This window comes from Aspergillus homomorphus (genome assembly GCF_003184865.1).
Source record: "Aspergillus homomorphus CBS 101889 unplaced genomic scaffold BO97scaffold_13, whole genome shotgun sequence".
NCBI lineage: Eukaryota > Fungi > Ascomycota > Eurotiomycetes > Eurotiales > Aspergillaceae > Aspergillus > Aspergillus homomorphus.
In genome coordinates, this window is record NW_020291899.1 from 451,290 (window position 1) to 470,512 (window position 19,223).

At 52.9% G+C, this 19,223-nt stretch overlaps 7 protein-coding genes across 7 annotated transcripts; 2 read left to right on the top strand and 5 right to left on the bottom strand.

The window, feature by feature from the left end:
• Positions 1–227: 227 nt before the first annotated feature.
• BO97DRAFT_388640 (glycoside hydrolase family 43 protein) lies at positions 228–1,306 on the bottom strand (the record flags this gene model as incomplete). Its single annotated transcript, XM_025693667.1, has 2 exons — positions 228–898; positions 992–1,306. The coding sequence occupies 2 exons, from the start codon at positions 1,304–1,306 to the stop codon at positions 230–232; spliced, it is 984 nt and encodes a 327-aa protein (XP_025552632.1).
• A 151-nt stretch (positions 1,307–1,457) lies between these two features.
• On the top strand, positions 1,458–2,356 carry BO97DRAFT_39537 (uncharacterized protein). The gene has a single exon (XM_025694026.1). The coding sequence runs from the start codon at positions 1,608–1,610 to the stop codon at positions 2,088–2,090; it is 483 nt and encodes a 160-aa protein (XP_025552633.1). The 5' UTR covers positions 1,458–1,607; the 3' UTR covers positions 2,091–2,356.
• Positions 2,357–3,341: 985 nt separating this feature from the next.
• Positions 3,342–5,637, bottom strand: BO97DRAFT_404929 (BCS1 and AAA domain-containing protein). The gene has a single exon (XM_025695069.1). It carries the CDS (start codon positions 5,138–5,140, stop codon positions 3,467–3,469), a length of 1,674 nt encoding a protein of 557 aa, XP_025552634.1. The 5' UTR covers positions 5,141–5,637; the 3' UTR covers positions 3,342–3,466.
• Positions 5,638–5,833: 196 nt separating this feature from the next.
• Positions 5,834–8,246, bottom strand: BO97DRAFT_404930 (alkaline phosphatase family protein). The gene is made up of 3 exons (XM_025695070.1): positions 7,693–8,246; positions 6,362–7,619; positions 5,834–6,309 (listed from the first exon to the last, which is right to left on the bottom strand). Exons 1-3 carry the CDS (start codon positions 8,152–8,154, stop codon positions 5,897–5,899), a joined length of 2,133 nt encoding a protein of 710 aa, XP_025552635.1. The 5' UTR covers positions 8,155–8,246; the 3' UTR covers positions 5,834–5,896.
• A 914-nt stretch (positions 8,247–9,160) lies between these two features.
• BO97DRAFT_39544 (uncharacterized protein) lies at positions 9,161–9,947 on the top strand. The gene has a single exon (XM_025694029.1). The coding sequence runs from the start codon at positions 9,246–9,248 to the stop codon at positions 9,900–9,902; it is 657 nt and encodes a 218-aa protein (XP_025552636.1). The 5' UTR covers positions 9,161–9,245; the 3' UTR covers positions 9,903–9,947.
• A 498-nt stretch (positions 9,948–10,445) lies between these two features.
• Positions 10,446–14,303, bottom strand: BO97DRAFT_388648 (uncharacterized protein; the record flags this gene model as incomplete). The annotated part of the gene is made up of 2 exons (XM_025693668.1): positions 10,446–12,376; positions 12,602–14,303. 2 exons carry the CDS (start codon positions 14,301–14,303, stop codon positions 10,605–10,607), a joined length of 3,474 nt encoding a protein of 1,157 aa, XP_025552637.1. The 3' UTR covers positions 10,446–10,604.
• Positions 14,304–15,636: 1,333 nt separating this feature from the next.
• On the bottom strand, positions 15,637–17,938 carry BO97DRAFT_39640 (putative HLH transcription factor (Hpa3)). Its single transcript, XM_025694083.1, has 4 exons — positions 17,418–17,938; positions 16,609–17,358; positions 16,304–16,543; positions 15,637–16,250 (listed from the first exon to the last, which is right to left on the bottom strand). The coding sequence occupies exons 1-4, from the start codon at positions 17,617–17,619 to the stop codon at positions 15,934–15,936; spliced, it is 1,509 nt and encodes a 502-aa protein (XP_025552638.1). The 5' UTR covers positions 17,620–17,938; the 3' UTR covers positions 15,637–15,933.
• Between the last annotated feature and the right edge of the window lie 1,285 nt (positions 17,939–19,223).

The following is a 19,223-nucleotide window of genomic DNA, read 5'->3' on the forward strand; positions in this document are numbered from 1 at the left end:
GGGAGTTCTGGTTTTGTGTAGTTCATATATATATGGCGCTGGGTTGGGGTGTTTCTTGGTTATGAGGGATGATTTATGGTTCATGTTTTGGCGTGGGTTCTTCCAGGAGGAAAGACGGGCGTCCGGGGGAGACCCCCGGGATGCCTACATCCCCCAAGTCGCTGCTGTTGCCGCTGCAAAAAAAAAATGCTTGTGTAACTATATACCCCGTGAAAAAACTATACAGGCCCTACAAAACAGCAACGTTCTCGCCTTGAATATCCAATCTCGCCGCATACGTACACCGCTTCTCCGGCTCACAGAACGCATGGAACAGCATGCGATCGCCGCAACCACACACCGTGCCGCCGCCGGGCGAGGTGAGATTCCACATGCCGGAGGCAAACAACTGCTGCCCGGACTTGGTGTAGGGGCCGGTGATGGACTTGGCCGTGGCCCAGCGCACGTCGTACTTGGGGTCGGTGTAGCAGTGTGTCGAGTAGAAGAGGAAGTAGGTGTCGCCGTGCAGGATCAGGTTGGGCGCCTCGACGAGGGGCCCGTCGCTGTCGTCGCGGTCGAGAATCTGCACCGCCTCGCCGACGGGCGTGAAGCCGTCGTCCGCGACCTTCTGCAGCAGGATCGGGGTGGGCTTGAGCGGCGCGATCCCGTTGTTGCAGTCGCCGCCGTTGCCGATGCTGTTGCCGTCCACCTTGAAGACCACGTAGCGGCTGCCGTCGCGGTCCAGGAACCCCGATGGGTCGATCGAGCCGCCCTGGTCTAACCGGCACGAGAGCGGCGTTGCGTTGGGGATGTACGGTCCCGTTGGGTCGGTGGTCTCCGAGACGGCGACGCCCACGCAGTGGTGGCGGAGGTCGTCTTTGGCTTCGCCGGAGTAGTAGAGGACGAATTTGCCGTCGTTCTGGTGGGAAATCCGTTGTCAGAAAGGCTAGCTTGTAGGCTTATGTCTATGCCTCTTGTTTGATAACACACAGAGGATGCTTCAGGAACATACCCGCTGTATCACATCTGGAGCCCAATGGTCCACCGCTGTCTCCCAGCCAGCGAGTGTAGGCAACGCCTCCTTGTCCAGAAGTGTCCAGGTCTCAAAATCCGGCGATGTGGCCACCTGAACGGTCCTGCCGTTGCCGTTGGTGCCAAAGGCGTACCAGCTCCCATCGTCGCCCTGAACAAACCCCGGGTCCGGGAAGTCGGAATCAATGGCCAGCCATGGGCCTGCGGACCGAGGTGCAATAGGAGAGCCGAGCACAGGTGCTGTCGCCGCTAAAAGAAGCCCTAACGGCCAGCGGATTGCTTGAGTCGGCCACATTGACCGCCGGATAAGATCTTGCAGAACCTAGATTGGGTGTTGCTTAAGAATCACAAGCTTTAAAGCCCCGGCTCAGACACAGGAAGAACTAGTTTTCACCATCGGAGTTGTCAATTGTTCTGGATCCGGCCCGTTTTATATCCCAGACGGGGTTCAATCCTCGGCATGGAGGCGGGCCATCCATCGTCATGACCACCTCTGGCTTGGCTATACTGGGCAACTTATCATAAGCAAGATCATCTATCACTTGACCTTGAGGTCTGAGAAACAAGCAGGCTTTGGGTTTGTTAGTCGGGGTATAATGCAACACATGGTTCCAGTCCAAAGGCAACAGTTATGCCGCTGCGGGAACAAATCCCTGACCTCCTCACTAGGTTCAGCGTCTAATGACTGTTCTGGAACTGGTAGTGCATCATCGTCTACCAAGATCTGCCCTATTATGACTGAACCAGCGGCTGGTAGGTCGGGGATCGCCGTGCAACTGCCGCAAGGCTGCCCTTCGATCCGACAGCAAACAGTGTGCGCAACGTGCAGTTGGCCATTGGGGCGAGGGCTTGAGGGTTTCAATAGCGGCTTGTCAGTCTGGGCGAGCGGACAATTAAACAAAGCGATGATGCTGGTCAAGGTTGGGTTTGGATATTGCGGAAAACTGGAATCGCATCTTGGCTCGTCGACTCGGCACAGATCACACCCAAATAGAGTTAGGCCAAGGCTATACCCCATGATCCCCGCAAGCGTGATAGTTGATCAAGACTATGGAGTGATGAGTAGACCCGAAGTTTGATTGCGCTTCGAAAAATCATCAGCGAGAAGAAGGGTGCGATGCAAGGACAGCCAGCCACCAAGGGGTAGGACGGGCATGATCACACCACTGCCATAATGTTGTGCTGGCGATGAGTAGACACATTTGACCCCAAAATTCCGAATAAGACGAGTCTGGTTTCTGGACCGACTGGATCTCGGAGTGCCGTGCATAGAGTGTTGTATCTGATAGGCGCAGGGCCAAGAAGTGCTTGGGAAGTCAGCCACTGCCGCCGTCGCCATTTCGTGCCTGACTCGTGCGCCGCTGGGTTCCGAAGCCCAAACAGCAATCAGCGCCGTAAGGTCCCCAAGCCAAGAAGAGAGGGACACGAAGATACTCTCGCTCTGTGCACCATACTGTGAACGGATCCAAGAAGCTTGGCGGAGCAAAGTAACTTTTACCCAAGACAAAAAAGAACAGGCTGACTTTACCTCCTGAACAACCATAGCCAAGATCTCGGGCAGTCAGTCACTGCACCCACACGCACATCTACCTTCCAGCATCCACCAATATCATTCTAACTTTCTGGAAAGCTCAGAGCCTCAAGCGACACCGCAAGTCCGCTGACTCACTATGTCTGACAACCCTCAGTCTGCACGCCGACGTCAGATCTAGCCAAAAATGCTGATTCCGAGCCCTTGATCGCGTCCCTTGCCTTATCGCCATGCCTCATCAGCTGAGCGCCCAACATCTTCCCCTCGTGAAAATGATGCTTTTCCCGTGAAGAAATAAGATTTGAAGGTCGGAAACGGTCATCAGGCATACAAAGCCTTTTTCTTCCTGCTTTGGGCGGAGGATCGACTTATTGACCATGGATCGGAAATCCCGTGTTGGTTTGCCTCATCAGGTGTTTTGATCGTGTGAGACGAATCTTCGAAAACAATTCCATGCACCCGGGTGAATGGATAATGCCCCGCAGTAACGGAAAACTGGGGAGTTGCGGGGGAATTCAGCAGCTCGTGTGTCGATCTCAGCCGCTTTCCATCGGGATCGACATGTGGGATTTATCATGCGGTGAGAAAGGGTCGCATGAAGAGTGAAAGATATGATCTGAGTTGTGGCGTGTAGAGTCGGTTGTGTCACTGGACATGGCTGAGGAGTTGTGGTTATCTGAGGGAAGCTGGAGATGACCAGAGAGTCTCTAGAATAGCCTCGGTCGTCATCCCGTGATCAGATTACTATCTACTTCACTGCGAAAGTCAGCTGTACTGAGGATGCTCCGTTATTCGGTAGGTGAGACTGGTTATTTAAGTGTGCTAAAACTTTTCGAGTATCATTACATTAAGATAGTTTGTCTAGTAGACTTCATCTCATCAGCTCATCAGCTCATTAGCATCGTAGCACATCAAGCATGTGCTTCATTTGCCCAAATTCAACGCTTCCAGACGCTTCTCGCGCACCTTCTGCGTGCTCTTCAGCCACTGCTCCACCCCTTCGAGAGCCCCCTGAGGGTCAGCCTTGTGATTGAGAAGGTACCCCTGAATCTCAGCAGCAGTGAATTCACCGGAAGGAACCAGTGCTGCAAAACGCTGCGCAAGCTTCGCATTATCCACAGGAGGTGTAGAAAGTGATTGCGTCTCATCCACAGCCTGGACGCCATTGACCAAGGGAACCTTAGGCTTCTCACAAATGACCTGCGTCTCTGTAGAACGCAAATCACCCTCCAGCATGGAGTAGATAGACGCAAAGAGCTCCTCAACATCGTGGCTCTGCGCATAGCCAAAGCCGATGCTCATATCCACGCGTCCGGGACGAAGCAACGCCGCATCCAGCTTTTCGGGATGATTGGTAGTCATGATGAGAATGCGCCCCTCAGTGGCAGCTACACCGTCAATGACATTGAGTAGGCCAGATAACGAGATACCCTGCTTCTCAGTAGAGACGCCGGCGGGTTTCTCACCCGATCCATTAGCATCGGGGAAAATATTGGTATCCTTTTGCGTGTCCGGGTCATTGGCCGCGCGTTTCTGTGTCATACCCGCACAGTCGACATCCTCCAACAAAACAATGCATCGCCGGGGTAATTCGTGGAAGAGACCCAGGAGATCATCCTCGTCCAGCTTCTTCGAGCTCAGATTCAGCAGATACAACGGCACGCCCAGCACCCCGGCAGCGGCAAAGCTCAGACTCGTCTTGCCCGTGCCAGGCGGACCGTGAAGCAGATAACCCCGCCGATATGGAATGCCCCGGTTGGAGTACCATCTCCGGGTTCTCGGATGCAGGTATTCCTTGATATCACTGACAAACGCATCCTTTTGAGTCTGTTCAAGCACGACGGTGGAGAGCGCCCTCGGCGCGCGTGTCATACAGCGGATCCAATCGGTATTACCGTTTGTCTTCTGGCCACGGTAGATGATGGTGTTGTTCCGGTCCCGTGCGACATACGCCGCTTGCGCATCAGCAAGCAGCTGCTTGAGTAGGGTCGTGTCCCGCCCGAAGCACGAGATGATCAGACGCTCCGAATGGTCTCGCATGTACAAGGACGATTTCGGGGACTCGTCGCGGACGCGCTGGAAAAACACTAGACGGCTCTTGTACCAGAAGTAGTGGACTCCGCTTGAGGGGGTGAAACGAAGGCGCTTGGTGCGGTCCCGGGCGATGATCTTGCTCCACCAGTCGTCAAAAGTGCCTCTAGCAATCTCTTCCTCGTCGATATCCTCTTCGGATCCGTCCGAATCATCCGAATCGTAATAGTACCTACCGCTGACGAGTCGGGTGCTGGCATAAAGGTGAATTGTATTCTGCATAGTCTTATGCCGCGAGACCCAGAACATCAGGTAAGTGTAGACCTCGTCGTGGATGCGGACTTCGGCCGAGGACATAAAATAGTCGCTGAACAGGTGATGGACATATCTGGACAGATATTGGGAGCCGAAGTAGAGACAGGTGACCGAGATGATGTAGGGAATGTAGAGAGATAGATCGATTTGGAGGTAAGATAAAAGGAACCGAGAGATGAACGCGTACCCCGGTATGAGCCCCTCCAAAATGGCGGTTTCAGGGTTAGCCAGGAGGGGCGTAGTTGAGTTCATGGTTTAGATGGTGTTGTGGTGATTATGTAGCAGCGGTTGGCGACTAACCATAGAGATCCAATCACAGGAATCCAGCGTGTTTGCCGATAGTCTGATAGTAACGAGCTGGATCGATTACGGGAGAGTTGAGAAAATGTAGGAAATTGGGTCATATAGCGCGTGTTGCGATCGAATCATTCCTCGAGTTCGGGGTTTGAACGAAGGCGCTCAGTTCAATGTGGATCAGGAAACTGGCAGACAAGGCTGCGCTGAATACCTAGGAAAACAAAGACTCCTAGAATGGATGAATGAGAGTTGTCTTGTTGAAAGGCATAGTTCCTTTTATATCTTCTGTGCTAGTCAGCTAGGCAGCATTACCGTGTGTCAGGCCGCCATCAGCTGGGTGGTGCCAAACATGGCTCTAGAACACCTTGCTGTGCCATTTGGTCGGATTAGTGTAACTCCAGCCGACAGAATGACTGGACCGTAAGGAGGCTTGCGCCACCGACGGGGTTGCCAGGCTGCAGTGAGAGGAGGCTGAAGGGAAAAGAGAGGCTCAAATCAGCCGCGATGGTCTTTAATTGATGTCATCCTGCGGTCGGCCTCCTCTTTTGGGAATTCCTCCATAGTCCCACCTGCAGTCGGCCTCCCCTTTTGGGAATTCCTCCATGGTCCCGGCCTACTTAACGACTCATAGGTATGTGAATTGAAGAAGTGGGTATCTCGAATTATTAGATGGTGTATGTATGTATGTAGTATACTAACGGGAATCATCCTCTATGACGAACCCGACACAAAGTTGTCTTTGACTGTGTCAAACACATCAGTCGCCCAATCCTTCGCCTCTTCTAGTTTTTCCCATAAAGTTCCCCACCAAGTTGGTCCATTTTCGTCCTCACTCTGTGTGCTCGTCTCTGGGGACTCTTCGACAGGGGCGTCAACAGAGAGTGAGGGGCTGGGGTAACTGATGGCTGTCGTCGATGGCTTGATAGGAGTGACAGGATTGACGGGCTTTACAGGCTCGACGACGGTCGCTGTGACTGCCGGTGGATCAGAAGGTTCCTCTAGAGCCGGTGAATCCCCATCAGAATGCAGGCCCACCGGCTTCAGAGGGAGACGAAGGGTTCCATTGTTGGGGTGCGGCGTCACCCCAAGGGAGTCACAGATCAAGTTATAGACATTGATATTTTCTACACGTGTCAGCTCCATGCTAAAGCGCCCAGGAGTGCAGTAGGTACTTACGAAAGACATCCAATCGGCTGTTAGGCTCATGAGGGAACGCAGGACCGCTCGCGATGAAGATCGCCCGCATTAAGGGATGTTCATGATCATACCCATGGATCCCCTTCGGGTGATAGACTTCTCCCTTTTCCAGAGCCTCAAGAGCGTCGAAGTCCGGCCGTTCGACAATTGCCCACCCTGCTTTTGGGATCACCCAGAGAGGCGCGATACGATCGTTATTCTGGAAATGGTAACGGTCGGGCATAGTTTCCCGCGTGTAGACTTCTAGGGCATGAGAGTAGTTAGACGCCACGCTCTCGAGCTGATTCTGAAGAACTGCCAAGTCTTCTGGTCGCTTTGGACGCAGTCCACGCAAAGGCCACCCATCGATGCGGGCTACCAGACTTAAATCGATCAAGTCTTCCAGCTGCACCAATCGTTCTGTCGCAGTGCTTGCCATTCCATGGTCAGAGACAATGACGACATTCACGATCTCGGTCAAGTTGCGATCTTGTAGGCCTGTGAGAAGACCGGCAAGCATAGTGTCAACCCGTGCTATTGTTCCTCGGATTTCTGTGCTGTTGGGACCGTACAGATGTCCATCGGCGTCGACATTGGGAACATATGCAGCAATGAATTGCGGGCGGGCAGATTGCGTCTCGTCCTCCACGCCAGGCAGATCTAACAGACCCAGGATGCGATCAACTTTTCGCGAGAGTGCTTCGGAGCCATTGTAGTGATCGAGAAATGTTGGCTCGACACCGCCAATGTGTGCCTCAGAGCCTGGCCACATATGAATCGCAGTCTTCACCCCCTGGTTCTCGGCTGTCATCCAGACAGGTTCGGCATTCCACCACTTAGGCTGCATGCTAACACTGGGGTGGGTGTAATAGAACTCTTCCTCCATCTCTGGATCCCAGAAAGTATTTCCAACGATTCCATGGCTTTCGGGGTACAATCCTGTAACGAGGGTGAAGTGGTTCGGAAAGGTCACGCTGGGAAAGCTGGGGAGCATGTATTGCGGAGAAACACCGTTCGCGATCAGTGAGTTGAGAGCCGGGGTCAAGCCACGATTGAGGAAATCCGCTCGAAAGCCATCGAGAGAGATCAAGATCGTGGTGGGTGCGAAAAGAGCGGTGCCGTTGGACTTGAAACGTTTCGTCGAGTGCGAGGCTCGGAATTTTGTTGATGCTTTGTAGGCCCCTAACAAGAGAATGAAGAAAAGGACCAGGAGCGCGGAGGATATCAAGATGAGTCTGCGCCACGAGACACGCGGTACCTGACGATGACCGACCTTTGTTAGCGACGAAATAGATCATATGCATTGCACCGGAACCTTCATGGTGGCTTACTGGGACGGAATTGTAATCTTTGAGTCGACGGTCTAGATCGGACGAGGACGAACTCAGTAGCGAGCTCTCATCGTCCGGGTGGCCCTCCTCCATCTCGAACAGCATCTCAGCTGATTCCCGCGACTTTCCCAGACGTTGCCTGCGTGCGTCCCTCCTCGCTTGCCGCCTTTGTCGCCTGCGTTCTTGCTTCCCAATCCGGACACTGCTGCTATTTGGACTAAAAATGCGGCGAAGACCATGAGTCGGACCGCTTCTGGTCAACAGCTTCTCGGTTTCCTCTTCATCATCTAGGACGGTGCGATCGTGTTCCGCGAGTTCTAGAGTGGTACGGGATCGGCGGATGAATTCGTCGTCTTCGGAGTCAGAGTCCTGCTCTGAGGGGGAACGTAGCGACTCGGCATCCTCGTCGTAGCCGCCGGGAGAAAGAAGGGAGGAGTCGCGGATATTACGTCGTGAAAGCATGGAGGATAGAAGATGGCATGAGGGCGAATGTAAAGAGAGATACACGCGTTGACACCGGCGCGGTAGTTAATGTTGGGAGAGAGAAGGAGGACCGAGGGGATGATTGAGTGATTGATGATTGACCGATTGATCGATATCTGGGCGGGGAATCTCCGGGCCGGTACCGAAAGGGATCAACCCAAGGTCCAACCGCCCCCCTTCTCTTTGCCGCAGTGACCATTCTACGTACAGTACATGAACACATACTATCTCTCCCCTTTTTCTTTTCTGACGGACAGTAACAACACACTGATAATCTTCAGTCCTTCGAACATGAATTTCCGTTAAGTACAAAGAAGAAGAGCTCACAAACAGCTTAGTATCGGGTTCAGACACGATTTGCAGGCCTCGCAAGCCAGGTGTTCTCCGCAATAATGCTTTCAATCTCAACTACACAGCTAAGTACGCGGCCAGCCGGACTCAGCTGGCGATATTCGGACTCTTGAATGCGTACACCAAGCAGACTCTTGCGACAATTCCGGGAAGCATCCTGACCCTGACTTCAACATCGACTTGTTCTAAAAGTAGTCCAAGAATGGATCGACATTCTTATCTGGACGCCCCTGTTTCCGGCAATGGATCCCCTTTTCGGCAACTATAGGGCTGAAAATCCAGGTCACATGATATCGACTGTGGATGGACTGGGAGAACTCCAACGGATTCGACCACTGCTCACAAGCTGGGGCACCCTGTCCGGGATGGTCAGTACATGGGAAGTCACTACACAGAGGTGCTCTGTGTCTGTTTGCCCCTCTGAATGCAGTACTGTGTTTGTCGAATTCGGCTTCGAACGATGAAGGGCTTCGCTTTGTGCCACAAACTCCGCTTCTCAAGATGGAGTCCGGAGGCGACGAGCTACTCCATGGAGAGCTGAAAGTCTAAGTCGAGGCAACACCGGATCAGTCCGATAGAAAACCTATAAAGACTCCTCCAGAATCCCCGTCCCATCTCAACTGTTCTGGCTATATCATCCATCCAATCTCATCTTTGCCCCAGGAAAACAGTATCAATCCAGTCCAACACCAACTGCCTTGAGGCAAGATAACAGCATCATGCACATCTCCAACCATATCGTGACCGCGCTCGCCATCGCAGCCGGCACCGCGCAAGCCCGCTTCCCAGCTCACGGCAAGGTCTACGGCCGGTCCAACGCAACTGAACCCACCACCATCGCCATCAGCATCCCCTCTCCCGTGAGCAGCAACGGCATCATCGTAATCCCACCGCCGACAATCCCCGAAGGCCCAGAGCCCGCGCCCGCAGCAACAGCGCCCGCAGCAACAGCGCCCGCGGCAACAGCGCCGGCGCAAACGCAACCCATCGAGCTCAGCACCGAGGTGGTGGCCCCGGCGCCCTCGACCGAACCAACCCCAGCCGCAACAGCAATCATCGCCCCATTCCCCGTCCCCGCCAACACCAGCATCCCCGTGATTCCACTGACCACGGAGCCCGCGACCCCAAGCTCCTTCGCCAGCCAATTCATCAACTCCACCACAACCGCAGAATCCACCTCCACCACCTCCGGCTCAAACAACCAGGGTGGCGGTAGCGGCGGCGGCGGCGGTGGTGATGCTGGTGGCGGCGACGGTGCGGTTCCCGCGAGCCCGACGTCCACCAGCCTGACCACCTCAGGCGGCAGCACGAATATGGTCGTGTCCGCGCTGTCGCTCGTGGGTGGCATCATTGTGGGCGTGTTGGTCTTAGTTTAGTGGGAGTTGAGTCTCACTCATCACTTAACCCGCTGTCCGAGTCTCGCGCCAGCACATTTGTTTTCTTATCTGTTCTGTTTTGTCTACTGTCTACCCGTTCTGCATTGATTTTCCGCAGAAGACATCGCTCATTGCTGTTCTGTTCTTACTGTTTGGGAGTTTCGCATGTGTATGGATCTCGCCCTGGGTCCGGTTAATGTCTATTGTCCTTGGGAGGAACACAAAACCAAATAGAAAAAAATTAATCATCAATTTTCCATCTTGGAGTTTGATTTAAGAATGGCGTTTATGGGCGGGAGTTAGCCTCTAACTTAGAATTGAATAATTTCATTCTCTCTCGTTCCACTCTTTTGCATGTGAACCGTATCCGATGGTGTCGAGTTTCTCATCTGGCTGCTTTAAACACAGGTCTTTTTACTTTGACGCTCTTACAGTTCGGGGAATGAAGAATCGCTCAATGCAGCATTACAATACACCGCTACCATCCTTTGCAAGACCTATCTAAATGTGATAAAACCAAATATAATCAGAATCACATATCAGAAAAAAAAAATACTGAAACCTAAATCCAAAGGGAAAAAAAAATTTATACTTCATTTTGACGCTCCGTGAGGATTACCTGACTATGAAACCAAGTACCACGAGGCAATAGTTATAAACGGGCATTTTCTCTCCACCCCCCGTAACCCCCGTACACGACATCTATGACGTCGAAACCCAATTCACCCACTGACACGAACACCCCCCGGTACCCCCGTCTACACCCCCATTCACTGAACTCGTCTCGTTCGCCGATGACGACAAAGATGACGACGAGTTACTAGCGAAATCGAAGATCCCCGGCGCCGGGTTGACCAGCTGGCCTCCGTAGCTCCGGTCTTCGACCTGCAGCTTCACCAGAGTAGAGTTGATCTTCTCGTTCGCCTCCATCGCGTAGCAGTAGACCATTTTCTTCCTCGCTTCACCTCCGTGGCGGTCCAGGGTGATGGTGACGGGGTAGGGGAAGGAGCCGGGACGGGTGAAGTCCATGGCGGAAGAGGTGGAGGTGGACGAGGCGCTTGAGGCGGAAGAAGTTGGCGTGGTGGACGCTGATGCTGATGCTGATGCTGAGGGCGGCTTCAATAGAGTATCCGTTGATCGGGTCCAGATTTGCACGAGGAAGCGCGTTTGCGCCCAGGTGCAGCGCACACGGGCGTCCCCCTCGGTTGAGCCGCCGCCGTTGTCATCGTTCGAGTCATCCGTGCCATTACCGTTTAGTGGGCCCTGGGAGGACAGGAAGATGGAGCGGTCGAAGTAGGTATAGAAACCGTAGTGTTCTGTGGATTGACCGCGGTTGTAGAGGCGGATGGGCTGGGATTCCGGCAGGGGGTAGAGCTCCGCGGCCGCGGCGGTGCCGTCGGAGTTCAGGTCCGGGGCGGGGATGAGGGAATCGAGGTCGGGGAAGGTGTCGTCTCTTTTGCGGGTGAGACGTCGACGGGTTGATGAGGATGAAGATGTCGACAAGGTTGAGAGGAAGCTCATGAAGAATGGCGTTTCCTCGCCAGCGTACGGAGCGCTGTTCCTGTCCGTGGTGTTTCCAAGGAATGTTTGATCCTTCATGCTTGGTGGCGAGGGAGAAGCATTCGAGTCAGGCGAGCGGTCGGAGATTAGAGATCTTGAGGCAATCGTTGTGCTATTCGGATAAGTCCCATTGCGGAATTCGATCTCGACGCGGAAGCTGGGCTCAGCGGCAGTGTAAGGCTTGTTGTCATATTGCTGCTCCTTTGGAAGTGCGCAACTCCAAAGTGAAGAGGGGGCAATACAGCCAGGTACTCGTTTGTAGAGGTTCGCTCCAGCGATTGTCGCAATACCGGTTGGCATGGGTGGATAGCCGGTCAGGTTCAGCCATTGAGATTGCACGGGGGTTGCCCTTCCCTTCCTAGTCAGGGTCAAGGCAAGAATAAGAGCAACCAGAACGATCACGAGAAAGAAGGTGCAGATCGCTAAATACCACCGACGCTTATTTCTCCCTTCTCGTCCTGACCTTCCAAAGCACCCCTTTTTGCTGACCGGGCCTCTGCCACGCCAGCATCCACCCAACTTCCGGCCAGCTGCGTCCTCCTTTTCTAGTCTTCGTCTTCTCATTTCGATCTTTTGTCTCTCGGTGACTGAGTCTACCAAATCTTCCCGTGTGACGGGGTGTGGATCTATGCGGGGAGGCAGGATGGCAGAACTGTTGCGGTAAGAAGTATAGGCAGGTGCTGGCGTGTTTTGTACTCCGCTCAGCGGGATGGATCCTCTTTCAGTCATTCGTTGAAAGGCAGGAGACACGGGCTCTGGAGCCTGCGATTGTGAAGCAGCATTTGATGCAGGGTGTACAATGTACTGCGAGTAGCTTCTCTCCGGCGGAGCGATGAGAATGGAAGATGGAACAACCGCTGGGTGATTGTAGAAGTTCTGGACTGTCGGTGGCGCGGCATTCACTGGCTGGGGAGCTGGCTGGGCAACCGGAGGAGGAGCCGCTGGATAAGCTGGCTGAAAGATTGGCTGGATGATCGGCTGGTAGACAGGATAAGGAGTTTGCTTTTCAGCATGGTCATCAGCCACAGCTGCTGGTGCTGCCCTTGTCCCTTCTTGGGCGTTCGGCACAGGTGGAGCCTCTTCAGCGTCTTCTTTGACCTCCGTCGCGTTCTGAATTGGAGGTGGTTGACTCGGAGAACGCACGCTTGGGGATGCCTCGCTTGGTGCATGTTCGCTTGGGGCACGCTCACTGGGAGGATGTTCACTCCGAGGATACCCAGTTATCGTGGGACCGCTGGGTGTGCTGTGCTCAGTGGAATCGCGGAAAGGGTTCCCCCTGCTTTTGTCTGCATTAGAAATTCCTGCGAGAGAACGAGGACTAGAGCCCGCATCCGAGGTTCCAGATGCATGCTGAATCTCAGGCCGAGGCATGTCATCCAAGTCAACAAGAAGGCCTTGGTCTTGAGTGACGGCCGCAGGTGAATCGGCCATCATTGCTGCAACCTTATCCTTTGGTGTGATCGAGCAAACATGATTAACGCATTCGAAGTAAGGCCGCCCGCTGAATAGTTCGTGGGCGCATGCTTGATAGTATTCGGCAGCAGAGCCTTCGATTGGTTCACCAGGAAACATGAAAGATGCCAGATTTCGCTCATTTTCCTGCGAGTTATAGTCTTGTGGGCTCTGATGGACCTCGTCTAACGGGTTAGCAACAGCATCCGGTGTGTCGGGCGAGAAGTAGGAGACCTCCTTTTCCCACCACTCGTCTGACAAACCAGATGAATGGGTTGCGATACTGGGCACAGGAGGTCTTTCGACAGTGACTGGTGTCTTGGGAAAGAGAGGAGACATGAGATAGGTCCACCAGCCTTGCGACTGCCGGGTGTCCTCGGTGTTGATGCTCAATCGATCAGGGATTTTTTTCACCCGGTCATTCAACAACGAGCCAGGCCGTCCCACGGGCTTGGGACCATCTTCTTCAAAGACTGTTCCGGTCGAGAAGGCGCGTTGCTTCCTTGCCGACACCACAGATTCCAGCGATGGGGAATCGGGGCTGGTCCTCTCATTATCCGCACGTATATGGAAAGCCGGGATGGCGGGCACGGGAGGTATATCATGGTCGTCATGATCCGGGTATGGCGTAGGTTGAGAATAGATGCTAGATGTAGCTCTGGGACGCGGGTGAGCCGGCTCAAACCCATCCCAGAATGTATCTTCTCTAGCGGGAGTCACAATGATTGATGGTGTAAGCGGGGCACGGGAAAACTGCGTCGTATCTCCTTCCCTGGAATTTTGCTCTGGAGAGTCTTTCGAGCCCTGAAATGGCATCCGAAGGCCGATCATAATGGGCCTATCAGAGGGCGACAGCTCATCTTTGCCCTTCGTTTTCTTCTTAGCTTCAAACCAGGAAGACTGCGACGCCGGTAGTGTCATTCCCAGAGTCCCCGCGGTATTGTCTGTCGTTCTTTCTTGCTCTCGCACCTTCGCGAGCGCCTTGAGGTCGTTCAGGTCGACAAAAACAGGCGCCGGTGCCTCTGCATGGACCATCGTGCTTGGTTTGGAGAATTCCGTGACCAAATTCAATCCACGACCTTTGGTTGAGCCCTGCTCACCTTCTTGTCCTATTAGCATGACTCCTTGCGCTTGATGGCACGCAACTGAAAGGTCGCCCGTGTGGCCGTGTTCTCGAACATGATCATTAAGAAGTGCCTTGCGGATGAAAGGGTTCTTGCTGATTGACTTATTCAACAAAGCGAAGGGGCGATTCTTCTTCAGATCGTGGTCGTCTGGCGATGACGATATTGGACTTGGAACCTCTTCTGTGATCGGCGATGAGAGAGGAAAGCTTGGAACCGTGGGAATGAGCAGTCCAGCTAGTGGCTTCTGACTTCGAGAAACCATGTTACCGGACTGCGCGTAGTGTGATCTGAGACGTTGACTCGTGGCTCAGCTAATTCGCAATGAGCAGTTACTGTTAATGAGGCAAATTCTGACCAGCGGAATGTTGCAGACAAGATAAGAACCTCTGACGCATAAGAGATCGACAGTTTCGCTATCTGAAGAGGCGTCCTCCTTTTGTTCTTTGGTGCAGGCGTAAAGTTGTTCCTGCGAGAGGGACAAAGAATAGATTTGATTGTCTTCAGAGGCCAGCGGGTATGAGGAAACAATGAGGTGATGCAAACAATAGCATTGACACAGAAAGAGTGCTCTAACACAGTCACCCTGGCTCAAAGCGTGTGCAAGTAGGAGTGCCAGCAAAGTCAAACCGGTGCGCGAGACACAATCTCCCCACCCTAAAATCATTGATTCATCAGAAATGGCAAATGAAGCGAGTCTATAGCAGAAATGATGGTTAAAGAAGAAGTTGAAAAGTACTCTGGAGGTCGTACACAGTGGGAAAACATTCGTGACCTCAGGTGATCGATGAGGGGAGCTCGCTCCTCCCAAGAGCTACCCTTGATCTAGACAGCTTGTTTCGCATTGTTCCGGCCAGGACCTGTGCAGAACAGCCAATCGACCAGTCACCATGGTTTCTGGCAGCATCGGCTGCATATTGAGCAGTGTTAACTGAGAGCTAACTGGGTAGAACAGGTTGATCGATTCTGCAGGACGGAGAATGGTCTGCAGAGTGATTTGGAGGATTGGCTGGGGAAGAGGCAGTGGCAGTTGTATAGCCGCCGACGCAAGACAGCCAAGCGCTAGCCCCATCATGGATGTTGCAGAAGGTCACGGGCCGCCAATCAGGTACCCCGTTCTTCTGGGACAAAAATAGTATCATGGAATACAGCACTCCTAAAGTTTCTATGCGCCGGGAAACCACAACATTTCCCTCTGTAGTTACTTTTACTCCAACAAAAGTCAACATGGGAAGGTAAATATGGAGCAGAATCATTGCCGATTTCTGTAGATCGGCTTGCCCAGCGGTACGATTTTTTCATTTCATCTCCAAGTCAGTACCAAAAGGTCACACCGACATAATGAACAGGCCATGAGGATATCAAGAAGGCATATGCGCAAAGCTCATGTCGCAAACATGTTGCTTCCTTTTCTACAATCAAGGGGTATTGAGGTTGCAACTTCGATAACCGATCCAACCGTAAACCAAGGACAAACACATGGACTCCCTCAGGTGGGAAAGTATTCCCAGCGCAGGAGACAACAAAGAAGAAGCAAGAAGAATGTCAAAAGATGCGATGCGGGGGTAATCTTTGAGGCAAAAACTTGAAGAAATAAGACACAGAGAGGATGAAGAAAGCAGCGGATTCGGTCAACACCGGAAGCCAGTGCGAAAAGATATGCCGGTACAGTTCAGGGAATATGTATATGTTGAAGGAAGACCAAATTTCCGCGGAAAGAGAAAAGCCGCCCGAAAGAGAAGTCTAAAAGCCAGTCGCGCCTTAGACGTTCCTTGGTAAGTGTCCATAGGACAGAGCAGAGTGAATGGATTGCAGTCGCCGATAAATCATCACCGATGCATTCGTAGTAAAGCCATCATTGGCTGTGACTCGGTATTTAATGATTATGTGACAAGCTACCGTCGATCATCGGTATACTGTACACCCTGCATAGGAGCGACCGACCCATTCATAAGGGGAGGTAAGGTGCGAGGCTGCTCCTGCGTCATCGCAGATCCTTGAGCGTAGCTGGGAAAAATCGGTCCGTGCACTTGCCCATTCGTCTGCGGAGCAGAGATGGAGTGATGTTCAAATATTGACGCCTGGCGCGACTGCCCGTTGGCTTGTTGCTGGCTAAGCTGCGTCCTCAGTTCGTCGACCTCACTTCTTAGGACATCGTTGTCACGGCGAGCATTGTTAAGCATTTTCTCCAGATGCCCGATGTATTCAATTGCTAATGGATTTGTTAGTACTAGGTGAGGTGACAGCTCAAGAGAAATCCCCTACCTCTGGTGAGAGTCTCCCATTTGCTGGACTTGTTGTTCTGACTTTGCGGAAGACGGACGCGTAACGACTCAAAGCAATCCTTCATCTCGCTCCGGCGCTTCCGCTCCGCTAGCTTATGGGTGACGCGTAGTTCCGGTGTACGGCTGTAGGGGGTGCTGCCACCATGTGCCTCAGACTCGCCGATAAGACCTCGGACTTGCTTGTGCTGGAGCGTATGGTGATGAACATTTTGCGGTAGTTCTGTTGATAGTCAGAATAACGTGTGAATAAGGACTCGTCTCATAGCTATTCTATGCCCGACATACCATGTTGTCCACGGGGCAGGCGTGCATCGGAATATACACTACTGGCCAAGGACTCTGCCGTGCTTCCTTTGCGGGTAAATTGATGACCGTTGAGAGGTTTTTCGGCGGTAGACGACACAGAATTCGACCGGGCGACATCTGGATCGGGGAAGGCGTACGCGAGACCCGCGGTGGGCGCTTCCGCATTGTAAATCTCGGACCGGGGATTCGACGAGATTGCAGGCGCAGTGCGGCCAGCCGCAAAGCTACGATGCTCGCCAGCCCGTGGGCCAAGTGGAGAAAGCGGCTGTCCGGCAGAGTAGCGAGGACCCCGGTAGGAATTGTTCATATTGACATCCATCGAAATGCCACGCTCCCTTTGTAGACCGGATACAATCGAAGACTGAGAAGCATTTGTGCTGTGATATGGTGAAGCCGGGTTTATGGCAAGGGAGCTGATCCCCTGGTTCATCCTGCTATCCACGCTGCTGCGTCGCGATTCCGCCGGCTCGGCAATACTGGCTCTCTGAGAAGGCGCATCGTAGTTTTGATTTATCGAGGGCAATGTCGTCGGAGGTTGGGCGTGCCCAAAATTCGGCGATGGCTGCGCTCCGGCTGAAGAAGGGGTGGTGGTACTGGAGAGATCATTGGGGTATGGGGATCGGTCGGAGACAAGGGAGACGCGGTTCGGAGATGGTTGGGATGATGTGAGAAAAGAAAGGGAGGGATAGTTGCCGGTTCCGTTTGTCGCGGTGGAATAGGTGGAAGATCCTGGCGTGGGCGGTCGGTCAGCATGATTTACGTATGTGATGAAAACAACACTCTCTTACTCGTGCTCTGAGGCATAGACCAGTTCCCTGAATCTCGCTCAATGGTATTCAACGACGCATTACCAGGCGATTTCTCAGCCTGGGTCGGCATGCCCGTCATTGCTGTCAATGTTGAGATAGACGGCAGAGTCTGAGTGGTTGGAATGCTCTGCGGTCCGGTTGTGGCAGGCTCCCACGGCCGATGTGTGAGGGTCGTTTCCATTGTGCAAGTTTCACGGAGGTGGTGGAACAGTGTGGATGGGCGAAACAGAAAGCGAGAGAACGTATGTGGGTATGGGTATTTCTCAAAGAGTGACGATGACTTTTGCGAGAGGTGGTGGTTCCAAATATCGAACTCCTCCCCACTATATCATGTTCGACGTATCGGGAAATTGTCGAACAGCACACGTCTTATATTGGTTGACGAACCGATCTAAGCGGTCAATGCCGAGAAATCGCTGTCGATCGAGGTACTGTTCGAGGATCGCGTAGGGAATCGGCTCCAGATCGAGACGTTTGCCTTTCGTGTTCAGGGGACCAGTCGGGACTTTCGTTTCTCCTTTTTCTTCCGTTTCGCAAAGCGCCGTATATCCTCCCAAAATCACGTCGACCCTGACAGCAGTTCTAACGAGTGCCACTGTACGATCGAGTCTTCAGGTCGGTAGATATATCCGCCTGATAGGCAGACAAGCAAGGTAGAAAGGCGAGGCGGATGACGGTCACTATGCGACGATGAAATGAGTACACAATATGAAGTTTACGGGATGTTAATCGAAGCACGCAAAGCGAAGCAGAAGTTCGGGGGAGGGTGCCGCGGGTTCTGGCGGGAAAGTAGCCGTCGTACCTGTTTAAAGAGGATGTGTCGCTGCAGAAAAAGTAAAACGAAGGCAGTTAAGTCGTGATCAAGGTGACTGAGGATATACAGGGAAGAGAAAGAGGAGGGGACGTTTCAGGTAAGGAAAGGAAAAGGTAGGGGAGCGCTAAATTTTAATAATAAAAAAAAAATGAGCAATCGGTGTCAAGGTCAACCACATGGGGGGAGAGGAGGAGCAGAAGAGGGGGGGGGGAAGAGAGGGACGGAAATTATAGACCACAGGACCAATGAATGGTTCTGGGGCATGGTTTGCGGATACTGGATCGCACAGGGAGGGAGCTTACCTGATGGCCGAGAATAAAACGCTCGGGCGGTGCAGCGGAACGTGGCACAAGAGTGAAGAGACGAACAATTGGGTAGGAAGAAGAGTTAGGGCAAAGATTCCGACCGATAGCCAGCAGAAGCTTAACGTGACCGAGCTAGTTAATGCGACGGATGCTGCGGGGATGATGAGGACGAGGGGTGAAGAGATTGTTAAAGAGATATGGAGGGACTAGACTCGGGAGAGTACTAGTAATGGAAGTAGTACTTGTAGTAGTAATATTCTTGAAAGTGTGAGGTGATTGAGGATGAATGATTAGAGGTCGAGTTGGTCGTACTCGGGACAAAAGAGGAGAGAAGACAAGAGGGAGAGGGGGGCCGGCGATTGAAGGAGAAGGGAAAGATAGATTGAAGCCTAGACTAAAGAGGCCAGAAGAGGGTGGACTGGAGTTGCAAAATACGGAGTAATACTCGATTGGTCGTAGTAAGAATAGTATTAGTCTAGTGGCAGGAACCAGACGGTACTTCCAGTACTTTAGTCACTTAGTGGGTGGCACTGGCACTGGCACTGGCACTGGAAAGTGTCTGAAAGGGCAGGCTGGCAGGAGGACTCCGACTCCTTGGGGCGTGTGGGTTTGGGGGGAGGGCACTAGACTAGCACTGGATCGGGGTGAAAAATGATTGAAACCTTC

What these genes read in the sequence shown, in the direction of transcription:
- BO97DRAFT_404930 (XM_025695070.1), bottom strand. Translation starts at nt 8,154, where the DNA reads ATGCTTTCACGACGTAATATCCGCGACTCCTCCCTTCTTTCTCCCGGC. An exon ending in AAGATTACAATTCCGTCCCA is followed by an intron (nt 7,620 to 7,692) that starts GTAAGCCACCAT and finishes GGTCATCGTCAG; the next exon opens with GTACCGCGTGTCTCGTGGCG. An exon ending in CAGCCGATTGGATGTCTTTC is followed by an intron (nt 6,310 to 6,361) that starts GTAAGTACCTAC and finishes TGACACGTGTAG; the next exon opens with AAAATATCAATGTCTATAAC.
- BO97DRAFT_39640 (XM_025694083.1), bottom strand. Translation starts at nt 17,619, where the DNA reads ATGGAAACGACCCTCACACATCGGCCGTGGGAGCCTGCCACAACCGGA. An exon ending in GTCTATGCCTCAGAGCACGA is followed by an intron (nt 17,359 to 17,417) that starts GTAAGAGAGTGT and finishes CGCCCACGCCAG; the next exon opens with GATCTTCCACCTATTCCACC. An exon ending in ATGGGAGACTCTCACCAGAG is followed by an intron (nt 16,251 to 16,303) that starts GTAGGGGATTTC and finishes CAAATCCATTAG; the next exon opens with CAATTGAATACATCGGGCAT.
- BO97DRAFT_404929 (XM_025695069.1), bottom strand. Translation starts at nt 5,140, where the DNA reads ATGAACTCAACTACGCCCCTCCTGGCTAACCCTGAAACCGCCATTTTG.
- BO97DRAFT_39544 (XM_025694029.1), top strand. Translation starts at nt 9,246, where the DNA reads ATGCACATCTCCAACCATATCGTGACCGCGCTCGCCATCGCAGCCGGC.
- BO97DRAFT_39537 (XM_025694026.1), top strand. Translation starts at nt 1,608, where the DNA reads ATGCAACACATGGTTCCAGTCCAAAGGCAACAGTTATGCCGCTGCGGG.